General features: G+C 37.8%; 1 protein-coding gene across 9 annotated transcripts in view; it reads right to left on the reverse strand.

Moving 5' to 3' along the window:
• GOLGA4 (golgin A4) overlaps window positions 1-13,302 on the reverse strand; it is a 110,369-nt gene that overhangs the window by 78,939 nt on the left and 18,128 nt on the right. For 4 of the 9 annotated variants that reach the window (XM_027523242.1, XM_027523243.1, XM_027523240.1 and 1 more), the window contains 2 exons: window positions 4,619-4,717; window positions 273-338 (listed from right to left, as the gene is read on the reverse strand). The exons of 2 other annotated variants lie outside the window; for them this stretch is intronic. In XM_027523242.1, coding sequence (XP_027379043.1) covers window positions 273-338; window positions 4,619-4,717 — 165 coding nt within the window. The remainder of the gene's footprint in view (window positions 1-272; window positions 339-4,618; window positions 4,718-13,302) is intronic. 3 more of the 9 variants (XM_027523245.1, XM_027523247.1, XM_027523244.1) reach the window with 1 other exon arrangement.

The following is a 13,302-nucleotide window of genomic DNA, read 5'->3' on the forward strand; positions in this document are numbered from 1 at the left end:
TCAAAGTTTTATCTTCGGTGCCATTAAGTTTTTAAATGAGCAATAATGGAAACTTACAAGACTGGTGTGTGTATATATATATATATATATATACACACACACACACACACACATGTATTACTTCACTTTAAACTTTTTCCAAGAAACCATCAACAAACTTGGATTTACCATACATACTGTATCAAGTGTTTGGACATCACTGTGGCTAATAATATAGATTGACTGACACTGAAATGACTTGCTCTTTCTTTTAAATAACATTTAAAACAAACCTGAGGAGTTGTGGGTTCACTTCCATTAACACTGTCGGGAGATTTTGTGGCTTGGAAAGACGCATTCTAAGAAAAACAAAGAAACACTGTAAAGAGAGGATCAGAAAACTAAAGTTTTAAAACCGTTAAGAACAAAGGCCAAGTACCAAAACCTATTAGACACACATATCTATTAAACAAAATTAGTAACTGCTCAATTATTAGAATTTTTTCATGCAAGGCAAAACTAGTATGGTAAGTATTTTAGAAAATTCATTTTGCTATTTTATCTGTAACTAAATAGCAAGGATTAGTATGTAGCAAAATTTACAAACTAATCCCATGCCTCTCCCCATTACCATCACCCCAGTTTTTTCCCTCAGTACAAAATTAACATCAGGAATTCAGTCAGCAAAACTCATTCAAGTAGAAAACTATCCAGAGGAAGTAATGTCAACTGTTCCTTACAATTAAATACTATTTAAAGTTATTCGGGCTAAGCTCTGAAAAATATCTTCCTAATAAGAAATGGAAATGCCTCATTCATTTAAAGCCACCAGTCTAAATGAAATTGGTAGGACAGTTTTCAGAAAAACTTAAAATTAAAAATAATTTCTTCCACAAATGAAAGTTTTTTGTTCTGTTCTGTTGGTATGACAAATGTTCTAAGTTACACAGCATTCTACTTATTACATCAAACCTGTGTTAGTTCCGTAAGGTTTGATATTCTTCAAGATTCAAAATTCTACACTATTCATAATACACTAAGTGTCTAACTAAAATTAAACCTACAGAAGCAGCTCATGATAAAGTAACATCCATGTTTTAAACAAAAGCATTCAACCAAATACTAGTCACTATGTTTCAGTAACTTGGTGCTTAAAAAGTACCAAGTTTTCCCCTACAACCTCTTAGGGCTAACCAAGAAAAGGTCAAATATATGACTCTTCTTATTCTTAAATACAAGTGGGGAAAGCATGCAACTTTGCAAAAGTGTTCTCAAATTTCTGAACTCTCATTAGGTATCTGATACTATGAAATTATTAATTTTCGCTGTGATAAATGTACTATGATTTTGTAGCTTTAGTCTTCATCTTTTAGAAATATATACCAAAATAGGTAGGTAAGATTTCTGAAATTTGCTTCAAATAATCCCATGGGGATGGGGGAGAGGGGTATCTGCATGTGTGATGAGGGCGGGAGGGGTATGGTTAGGGAGGTGTGAGGGGATGGTATAAGATAGCCATGAGTTATTATTTGCTGACACCGGACAATGGATATTGGGGGAAGGACAAGTAATCTTATGCAATTTTTATTGCTATTTCCACTCTTGCTATATGTTTAAATTTTTCCCTTATAAAAGTTTAAATACCTTGCCCCTCTAACATAAAAAGAGCTATAAAATTTTATCAGTCCAAGACACCTCCTTAAACTTACACAGGGGAGAACAGTTAGGGGAATATAGGAATTAACTTTTATCTTCCTCTTCTCTGCCATTTCAAAGAATTAGAAGCTGGATACACGGCATACATTTGTACAACATTGCAATTAATGCTTTCCAGCCCTAAAAATATCCTACACTACACACTCTAAAATAAAAGACATATTTCACAGAGATCAGCAAGTCTCTCTGCCAGGCAATTGAAAAGTAATTGTCTATGTGCAGTAAAAATGCTTTATGTATACTTCATATTCAGTTGCATAGAATATTAAAAAGATGTTTACTCAAGACTAAAACTTTAATAAATAAAATTAAATTAAATGAATTTTATTTATCAAGGGAAAAAAAGAAAAGTAACTGACCTTTAAATTATGGAGAAAGCAAACAAGAGGGCTCCATAAGATATTCTATTGTATGTAGTAAAAAAACCTGGTACATTATTGTGATCCATACAAAAACAGCTATTCTACAACTGTTTGAAATACCACTCTACCAAACAAACAGCATAATATTTAAAAACTTTTCTTTCCTGTACCTATATTTTAATTTACTTGCTATACTATATATCAGGCTCCCCTGGTAACTCAGACGGTAAAGAATCTGTCCACAAGATTCTTGCGGGAGACCCAGGTTCGGCCCCTGGGTTAGGAAGATCCCCTGGTGAAGAGACTGGCTACCCACTCCAGTATTCTTGCCTGGAGAATCCCATGGACAGAGGTGCCTGGAAAGCCCCAGTTCACGGGGTCGCAAAGAGTCAGACATGACTGAGTAAGTGCAAAAAATACTATATATCTGAATAAATGCAAGACAACTAAAGAAAGTACTGAACTATGTTACCATGAAAATGTAAGTTAGGAATCTCTAGAAACAAAAATTACAGATATTGTCACTACATATAATGCCTTCTTCATTTCTGCCCTGCAAATTCTTTCTCATCTTTCAACTTTCAAACACCTCTTATTTTGTGAAGCCTCCTATGGCTGGCCTGAGGGACTAACACATTTCCTATGCTTGTATTTTCTTCTACAAAGCCTTACTTCTTTTGAATTGTTAAGCGTATTTTGACATTTTTGTCTCAGTACTAACTACAAACGCTTAGAGAGCAAGAACCCTACATTTGCCTGACTGATAGCAGAGGCTCAGGAATTGCTTCTTAACCCCTTATGCAGCCCATCTTTCAGTGCAAGAAGACTTCTGAATGCCTCCCGGCAACAGAAGCCCAGAGAACTAGCTCAACACACGTCAATACTCAATGGTCACCAACACTGTCTCCTGGAGGCAATTGTGAGATAACAAAAAAATGTTTCTGAAGTGCATTTAATTTAAAAGTACACACAGGTTCCCTGCCAGATTTGTCTTCAATTATGATTTGTTACATCTTTCAACAATCACTTTTAACTGCTGTAAGATTATACCATGGTTTTATGTGAGGAGAAATATTATTACCAGAATAAACAAACAAACAAACAAAATTTAAATAAGATTATCACAGACTTTTAGCCTACTTACCATATTTTAAATAGTTCTAAAGGCTTCATTTTAAAATTATTAGCATTTTTTTGTAATAGGATAGGTATTCAATATGAATTGTTTTTGTGTACTTATGGAAGTGGACCTAGAAGAAGTTCTATTTTTTTTTGTCAAGCCTCCATTACTACTACATGAAGTGGAACATCATTTTATATTTTTAAAATAAGTTGGTAAGTTATCTCTAACTGGGACTCCTGTCTCCCTCTCAGGACTGAAAACAGTGAGGTATAACTGGTAGCCCAGAACCAAGAAGAGACCTCTATTCCTGAGAGCCAACCTAAGGCGTCACAAGAACTCTCAGCTGCTTTCTTTCCTAAAACCCAGTTGAGAAGGAAGGTAATACAGGATTGCTACTGACCACATGCAGACCAAGTCTTTGCTGGCTGCATGAATAAGTATGTGAGTGCGTGCTTAGTTGTTCAGTTGTGTTTGACTCTTTGAGACCCCATGGACTACAGACCGCCAGGCTCCTCCGTCCGTGAAATTTTCCAGGCAAGAATACTGAAGTGGGTTGCCATTTCCTCCAAGGATCTTTCCAACCCAGGGATCAAACCTGTGTCTCTTGCATCTCCTGCACTGGCAGGCATATTCTTTATCACTAAGCCAAGTTGGAAGCCCCATGATTAAGTACAGAAATGTTCTAATTTCATCACCAGCTGCTTAATAAATTAAACCAACTCTTATTGTTTAAAAAAAAACCTCAGTCCCAGTTCAGCTGGTGTTCATTCTAACACCAAAAGCTAACCTTACTTGGCAATCAAACTTCTAACTTTTAATTTGCTAAATTTACTAATTTAGCAAATTTTCCAAAGTGGAATTATACACAAGATTCAAAATTGTATGAATTCAGTCAGCTGAAAGATAAAGAGTAATTGTTTCCTTTCAAATGTTTTATACACAGAAAACTGGTAGTCTCCCAAAATAAGATGCAACTAACTTGTTACAGTAGACTCCACCTGCCTACTCAATATTGCTTAATTACGGATTTATATACAATGATTTTTTCATTCCTAAAAATGTGAGTCACATCTCAAAATATTCTTGGCCTCCTACCATGAGTAGAACAGAGATTCCTAGCAATACATACCTCTTTTAGTTAATGAGCAAACATTCCCTAGGGAGGAAAACTTAAGAGTTCATACCAAGTGAAAGTATTCTTCGCTATGTTAATGAAAACAGTGTTAAATTTTGTTGCTGTTAAAAAGCTAGCAAACACACACCAGCCATCAGAACTCAGCAGTTTACGCTCTGATTTTTTTAGAGCAAGGTTAGCAGCACAGCACTGAAGATGCTTTGAGAGGTGGTCAGTGACAAGCAACATGAGATATGCTTCTAGAATGACCAAATTACTCTGTTTCCCCACACAGGGAGTGCAGAAAGCGGTGGAAGGACTCACCACACTTTCAGTCTGGGTTTTAGGCTGCTTGGAGGAATCCAAAGCAAAGATAGTATACTCAGAGAGAAAAGCAGGCTCTGCTATCATCCCGGCTAGGAGCTGTCTCATTCAGGGTAATGAGCAGAGGCATAAACATAAAATAAAGGATGAAAAACAAATCATAAGGGCATGTTGCAAAGTTCTCATCCCACAAGCACGCACACACTCCAGTGGCCTTGCGCTAGCACCACTCCACCCACAGAAATAATAAGTTCCTGGGAAAGTTCAGGGAGATGAGCTGAGCTGTTCTGGACCTCAAAACTCAACTTTAAACAGCTTGCTTATTGACAGACAAATGATGTATGCAACAGGCACCCTAGCACACACCACGTCTGGCAATTCAGCATTAAAGTCTACACCAATAAGAACAATTCATGGTAAACAACACAAAGTCTTAAATACTGAGCTGCTCCTTTCTATAGACAGAAAAAGACAGCATGGAAATTTATGGGGCAGATAAACACACAAAACTTTAATCATTTATTTGTACTTATATACAAATAGTCTTCTCCAATACATACAGCAGAAATTTTTAAAACAAATTTATAGTAAGTTTTAAGGATAAATTCTATTATACTACTGATAGCTCTTTTGATATACATTCTTATCTGCATAATTTTCTTTCATAAACTGTATACTATATACCAAAATACTATCATGATTTAGATGTGTAAGAAATTATAATTAAAATGAACTTTTTGATGGTGGGGGTTACACAAACACACAAGTAAAAAATTACATTTCTAATTATTTTTCCCTACCTAGCCCATCTTGGGGCCTGCTTTTTTTTTTTTTTTTCCTGTCCACAATTTTCTCTTCTTTTTCAGGAAATTATTATTACTTCATTTACCTTACTGAAGATACTTGTTTTTCAAAGTCTTGTCCAGACTGCCCTTTTAATTATTTTAATTTCACCTGGAATAAATTGTTACAGCCCAATTTCTGTTTTTATTGGTTGTCTTCTCAGCATTTCTTTTATCATTTTCATTTACAGGCTCCTTTTCAGGAAAGCATTACCCTTCCCCTTCCTTCTGTGCTCATCCCTCCTTATCCAGTCAGTCTGACTCCCTGGGGCCCAGTCTGGGTTTCCAGCCCCACAGCAACACAGAGGTTATCACAGATTCAGTCACTAAGCCCATGTGAGGGAGGTATGGTTCAGTTCTTGGTCACAAAGCCTCCCTAGAGACAGCAGCTTCTCACAATGGGCCACAGAGAGCTCTAGGCAAAAGCTGGGAAAAGCTCTTCTCAGCTGTCTTTCATGCGTGCCGTGAGCCCCACTTTAGCCTCTGGCCTGTAGCACTAAAACAAATTCTGGCAGCACAGAACCCTCCCGGTCCTTCTCAACCAGAGTTCAAAGAGAAAATTAAGTCCTAATGCCAGACCTGAGGCATCTGCTAGCTAGCATCCACTGTTATATGTCATGAATTAGTATATCCCCTATGTACTACTCTATCCTCTTTTAGGAAAGAGACCCTAAAAAGCTTTGGGGTTTTATTTTTTTGTCACACCGCATGGCTTGTGGGATTTTAGTTTCCCGACCAGGGACTGAACCTGGGCCCCAGCACTGAAAGTGGAGAGTCCTAACCACTGGACAGCCAGGGAACTTCCAAAAAGTTTAGAATCTTCTAGTAGCTCTACTGTGACGAGAAGAGGCCCTGTTTCTATCTTCCCAAACTCTGTTATATATAGCTGTTGTAGCAACAACTTACTTTTTTGAGTCAAATTTATTTCATTCTTATTTGCAGTAACGTATACATTAGGTACATAATACACTTAGAAAATACAAGAAAAAAAAATCCACTATAGCAGTATATGAGAAAATACACAGTACAGACTGAGGTTAAATCATTTTGATTAAATCCAAGATCATAAATTATAGCCCTATTTTGTCTATATGGGTAATTTTACTAAACATAAAAACATACAGTCTTTAAACTGAAAAGACAGCAAAAAAAGGACAAGGTGTCTAATGTTCCCTAGCTCTAATTAGCACTGAAAAGACCAAGGGTATATAAAGATGGTAAAAACTAAAAGAAAAAACAAACCCACATATCAAGCCAGAAAACTGGGAAAGTAGCAACACAGATTCAAGGAATTTCTGGTAAAGTCTCAGGGTACCTGAGACTTAAGAAAAATAAGTCATCAAAGATCAGCCTGCTACCCCAGTTAAAAAAAAAAAAAAAAAGATCAGCTTGCCACTGCAATCCTGAGGATGCTCAGTACACTCAGCAAGAGAATGGAACCAACTGGTTCATCATTTGTTGAACAGATAAAAACACAGACAGAAGACTCATATTACTAATACCAGGGATGAAAGAGGGAAAATTACTACTGTGTTTACAAAATAAAAAGGATTACAAGGCAATAACTGCATGCCAACAAACAATATGGGTGGCATAAAGTACCAAAACTGATGCAGGAAGAAACACAAACTATTAACAGAACTGTAAAAAGTGAAGAGACTGAATTAGTAATCAAAACATTTCTCATAAAGAAAAGCCCAGATCAGATGGCATCATTAGTAAATTATACCAACTATTTAAAGAATTAATACTAAGCTTAAAAAAAATATATATATATATACACATATACATATATATGTATATGTGTATACATATATATGTATATGTGTATATATATATATATATATGTGTGTGTGTGTGTATATATATGAGGGAACACTTCTCAATGCATTTTACGAGACCAATATTTTCCTGACACCAAAATACTGAAGACCAACAGACCAATATCTCTTATGCTGCTGCTACTGGTGCTAAGTCACTTCAGTCGTGTCCGACTCTGTACGACCCCATAGATGGCAGCCCACCAGGCTCCCCCGTCCCTGGGATTTTCCAGGCAAGAACACTGGAGTGGGTTGCCATTTCCTTCTCCAATGCATGAAAGTGAAAAGTGAAAGTGAAGTCGCTCAGTCGTGTCTGACTCTTCTCGTCTTCGCGACCCCATGGACTGCAGCCTACCGGGGTCCTCCATCCATGGGATTTTTTGGTGTCATTGCCTTCTCCAAATATCTCTTATGAATAGAGACCAAAAAAATCCTTAAAAAAAAACCTAGCAAACCCAGCAATATAAAATTAAACACCATGAACAAGTGGAACTTATCCTATACAGGGTTGGTTTAACACCCAAAACCAGTTAATACAGTACATCAAACAAACAGAGTAAAGGACAAGGTCACAGGTCAATCTCAAGATGCAAAGAAGGCATCTGAAAAAATCCAGCACTGCTTGACGGGAAAAACATTCAACCAACTAGGAACGGCAGGGAATTTCCTCAACATGAGAAAGGGAATATACTAAACACCATGTTAGCATCATACCCAATGACACAAAGACTAACGCCTTCCCCCTTCCCTTTAAGACTGAACGCCTTCCCTCTGAGAGACAAGTAGGTCTGCTTTCACTACTGCTCAACTGAAGGTTCTAGCCAGGGAATTAGGCAAGAAAATGTAATAAAAGACAGCAGATTAAGGGAAGATATAAAACTGCCTCTACCTCCAGATGACGTGATCTTCTACAAAGAAAATACTAAGTAATCCACTAAAGGAATCATAGAACTAATAAGGTTAGCTTTGAAAGTCAATCCATTTAGGGGCAAAATTAATTCCAACTAATAAGTATCAGCAAGGTTATAGGATAACAAGATTAGTAATAATTTATAAAAATCCTATTTTTTCTGTAGAAGAACAAGAAAACTAAAATGAAATTAAGAAAACAATTCAATGTATATTAACATTAAAAAGAATATTTGTGAATAAATTTTAACAAAAGTAGTATAAAATTTAAGCTGTGAAAACTATGAAATTTTTTGAAAAAAATAAAGAAGATCTAAATACATGAAGGAGTAGAGGGAAAAGAAAGAGGAAATAGTAAGTTTCCAATTATTTAAATCTGATAAGTGAAAGTGAAAGTGAAGTCGCTCAGTCGTGTCCAACTCTTTGTGACCCCATGGACTGTAGCCTATCAGGCTCCTCCATCCATGGGATTTTCTAGGCAAGAGTGCTGGAGTGGATTGCCATGTCCTTCTCCAGGGGATCTTCCGACCCAGGAATCAAACCCGGGTCTCCCGCATTGCAGGCAGACGCTTTACCATCTGAGTCACCAGGGAAGCTCTGATAAGGATGGCACAAAAAGAAAAGTATAAATCTCTCTCTTTACAAACAGAGGAAATGTAAATAAAATAAGTATCAGACAACAACAGGATATTAATAATGCACTCTGACTAGTAGAATTGATTCAAGGAATGACCAACTGGCTTAATATCAGGAAACCTATTGATTTAATTCATGTTTTATCATTAGAGCAAAAGAAAAAATATGAGAACTGAATAGATATCAAAGGCAATCTAACAGGCTTATCTTCTATTTTGATTAACTGACAGAGGGTAGGTAGGTTATAATCTAACAGTCTAACAAAGAAAAAAGCATATCCAGCTTTGAAAGTCAATCCATTTAGGGGCAAAATTAATTCCAAACTTATGAAAAAATATTTCTCACCCATCACTTTGGAAGATAATTCTTAATAATTCTTAAAGAACAACACCTTCAGAAGCCCCGAAACAAAGAATAAATTTCAAAAAAATGCTTAGGACCTGTCAAAAGCTGAGAGTATCAGGAATCCCTGTTAGGGGTCATCACATGAAACAGTGAAAATTTTCTGGAAATACAAAGACAACTACTGAGGTAAGAGACGGCATTTTGTTTCTGAAAAATAGCTTATATCAAGAGAATAAGAAAGAAAAGGGGATATCTTTCTTGAAGCTTGGGAAAGCATCTAGTCCAAAGCAGCCTGATGCTTCATTATTTCCTTCCCTACAGTGTCACTCTTAATATAAAATGTCCTGTCTGTGCTGTTCAACAGATGGTGAGTATAGATAAAGCTTTTTCTTTTCTGTACAATAATGATCTTTTGTATATGATATACAAATTACAAGTATTTTCATACTTCTGAATTCACTTGCCCTTCACAAGAACCCTGTGAGAATGGATACTCATTTTACCACAGTTTAAAGCTGAGGCTCTGAGAAGTTAAAGGAAGCTGCCTAAAGCCACACAGCATGTAGGGATGGAATCCTAGGATCCTTTTCTACTCCAGGCTTGTGCTGCATGTAGGGAAGCAAAAGAACATACAGGACATGTGCACAGACATCTACTCACAGAACAGAATCCGTCAAACAACTCAAATACTAAAGTTCAGCAGGCAAAGACAGAGAGAGAGGTAACCCCCATGGGGCCCTAATCCACGTAAGGCTCCATCTGCTTCCCTCCCCTCTGGATGGGACCTAAGCAGAGACAGTGAAGCAGGCCACCCTGTCTTCCCAGGCTGCCCCCAATAACAGCGCAGGAAGCGCCCACCACGTGCCCAGCAGCATGTGAGGAGAGGGACATGCTGTGCGACTGGCTATCCCCACAATCCCAGGAGGAAGGCACTGCTGTTCCCATCCTGCTGCTGCTGCTGCTGCTAAGTCGCTTCAGTCATGTCCGACTCTGTGCGACCCCATAGTCGGCAGCCCACCAGGCTCCCCCGTCCCTGGGATTCTCCAGGCAAGAACACTGGAGTGGGTTGCCATTTCCTTCTCCAATGCATGAAAGTGAAAAGTGAAAGTGAAGTCGCTCAGTCGTGTCCGACCCTCAGCGACCCCATGGACTGCAGCCTTCCAGGCTCATCCGTCCATGGGATTTTCCAGGCAAGAGTACTAGAGTGGGATGCCATTGCCTTCTCCGGTTCCCATCCTACACATGAGAAAATCTAAGTCACTGAAAAGTTAACTTTCAAAGATCCTTCAGCCAGCAAAGCCAGACAGTTCCAAAAACCACCCCCTTCTCACTCATCTATTCCAGGTATTACTCCAAACAAACAAACATGTTCTCATTCTCTCAGAAAAGTCTTCAGACTGAGCCATAAAAGGAATGCAGGAGTTACACCTGTTGCAATACAGATATACCTTGAAAACATGATGCCAAGTGAAAGAAACCAAATGCAAAAAGTCACATATTGTGTGCATCCACTTGCACGAAATATCCAGAAGAGCTAATCCACATCAGCGGTCACCTGGGGCTGGGAGAAGGGGAGAATGACTGCTTAATGAGTAAGCAGTTTCCTTTAGCATAATGAAAAGTCGTGGAACTAGACAGATGTGATGGATGCACAACACTGTGAATGTAATAAAAGCCACCTTTAGTTCACTTTAAAACGGTAAATTTTATATTATAGGAATTTTATCTCAGTAAAAAGAAAAATCAGAGTGGAGCAGAGGGCAGGTAGTTCATTTGCCTAGTTAGCCCTTTACCTGATCCTACACTCCATACTGCTCAAAGGCACGCAGCTCCAGAGGCAAAGATTCAACTCAAGCAACACAAAGGGGAAGGAAGCCTGTGCTGAGGGTACTGAGGCTGGGCCTAGGAGCCCAGGAGAGAGTATCAGCCCAACTGGACAGATTCACTGTCTGTGCAGGATGAGATCCCAGAGCCCCACAGACCTCTGTGTCAGGGCACATCAACCTACTCCCCTTGGCCTTCAATGTCTACAATCATACAGATGATTTTTTACATCCCTATAAGGAAGCCTCTGAGAAGGCAATGGCAACCCACTCCAGTACTCTCGCCTGGGAAATCCCATGGACGGATGAGCCTGGTAGGCTGCAGTCCATGGGGTTGCTAAGGGCATGACTGAGCGACTTTACTTTCACTTTTCACTTTCATGCATCGGAGAAGGAAATGGCAACCCACTCCAGTGTTCTTGCCTGGAGAATCCCAGGGACAGAGGAGCCTAGTGGGCTGCCATCTATAGGGTCACACAGAGCTGGACACGACTGAAGCGACTTAGCAGAAGCAGTAGCAGTAAGGAAGCCTGGGGCTTCCCAGGTGGCTCACTGATAAAGAATCTGCCTACCAATGCAAGAGACACAGGTTCAAACCCTGGGTCAGGACTTCAGTATTCTTGCCTGGGAAATCCCATGGACAGCGGAGCCTGGCAGGCTACCTACACTCCATGGGGTCGCAAAGAGTCATACACGACTTAGTGACAAAACAACAACAAGGAAGCCTGAGGCACTGCTACCAAAGACAGACTTATTTAGATTTATATAAAATACTTACTAACACGGGAAACCAGACACATTAGGATTTTCCCCAATATCTGAGAACAGGCAAAACATTAAATTGACCAGAAAATCAATGTAATGAAACCATTCTACTTCTCAAGCTTTCTAGATAACACAGACTTTATGTACCTCCTGGAGAGACAGACAAATAAATATTTGTATTTTGAATTAAACTTCCACATTTTGCTAAAAAGAAACTTAAAACTAAAAGTGAGGATCCCATCACTGACAGAGTATCTTTCACCTCAAAAGTTTAACAAAATGAAAAACCCAGGGAGTTTGAGAGAGAGCTGATGACTTAAAAAGATAATTTTATGTAATGTCCTTTTAATCAGTAACTTGATCATGAAATTTAAAAGTCCCTTATTTATTTCAAAATAAGTTGACCCAAGGTTTACATTTCACTTTGTGATCAAAAATATTTTTTAGAGTTGTTTAAAAATGCTTTGGACGAAGTGATGATATTGCTTTGGCTGTCAACCAGAAACCATTTCCTAAGCTATACCTAAAAGCACAGGAGCTTTAGTGCTGGAATATGGGGAAAAATTAAAAATAACCTTTAGCTTACTTAGCCTGCTGTAAAAGAATGCTGAAACCATCCCTTTCAGAAAGGATTACTTTGTAAAGATACATTCAATTTAAAGGTCTTAAAGTATCCTAGAAAAAACAAATCTTAAAAAAAAAAAAACCAATAGTAGCAATCAACAGTTATTTTCATTGTTTCAACTGTATGTAAGCCAATATACCATAATATCAACCAATATACTAAGTGTAGGAATGATGCCATTAACACCGCTGCAAAAAGTGTTTTTGCTGCTCAATATTCTAGCTTTCATTCAAACTGCTTTCACATATAAACTAAATTCAACAACATTAACTTGAAATCTTAAAGTTAAAAAAATGCAATATTGTAAATAATGCATAAGAAAATAAGATTGCAAAGAAAGTATGCATATACTCTATACTCGTATATAACTTTGTCAGATTATTTAAATATATACACTAAGGACACAGTATACTATTAACTTTCAATGCAAAAACTACTATGAAGTTTTTATTTTGCTATCAACATCTACTAAATAATGGTTTTCAAAAATACACCCTATGACCTAGCAATCCCATTCTTAGAAATCTATCTTACAGAATAACAGCATTGCCAATTATGCATTACATACAATTCTCAGTCCAACACTACTTAAAATATTGAAAGGTTATAAAATTGGATTCATAATACTGAAACTTTTTCCAAACTAATCTATAGAATCAGTACAATCCCAATTCAATTCTCTGTACATGTGCTTTTTGTTGTTGTTGTCAGTGTTGTGTTTTGAGTTTGTTTTTTTAAGACTTGAAAATCTGATTCTAAAATTTGCATGAAATTTATATGGGAAGGTATAGGAATAACTAAGACATTCCAGAAGAACAAGGCAGTGCTATGGACTGAATGTTTGGGCCCTAAACCCCAGTGATATCTGGTGATGGTACTTGGAGGCAAAGCCTTTGGGAGGTAATTAGAGTTAGATGAG

Source organism: Bos indicus x Bos taurus, chromosome 22, assembly GCF_003369695.1.
Source record: "Bos indicus x Bos taurus breed Angus x Brahman F1 hybrid chromosome 22, Bos_hybrid_MaternalHap_v2.0, whole genome shotgun sequence".
Lineage (NCBI taxonomy): Eukaryota > Metazoa > Chordata > Mammalia > Artiodactyla > Bovidae > Bos > Bos indicus x Bos taurus.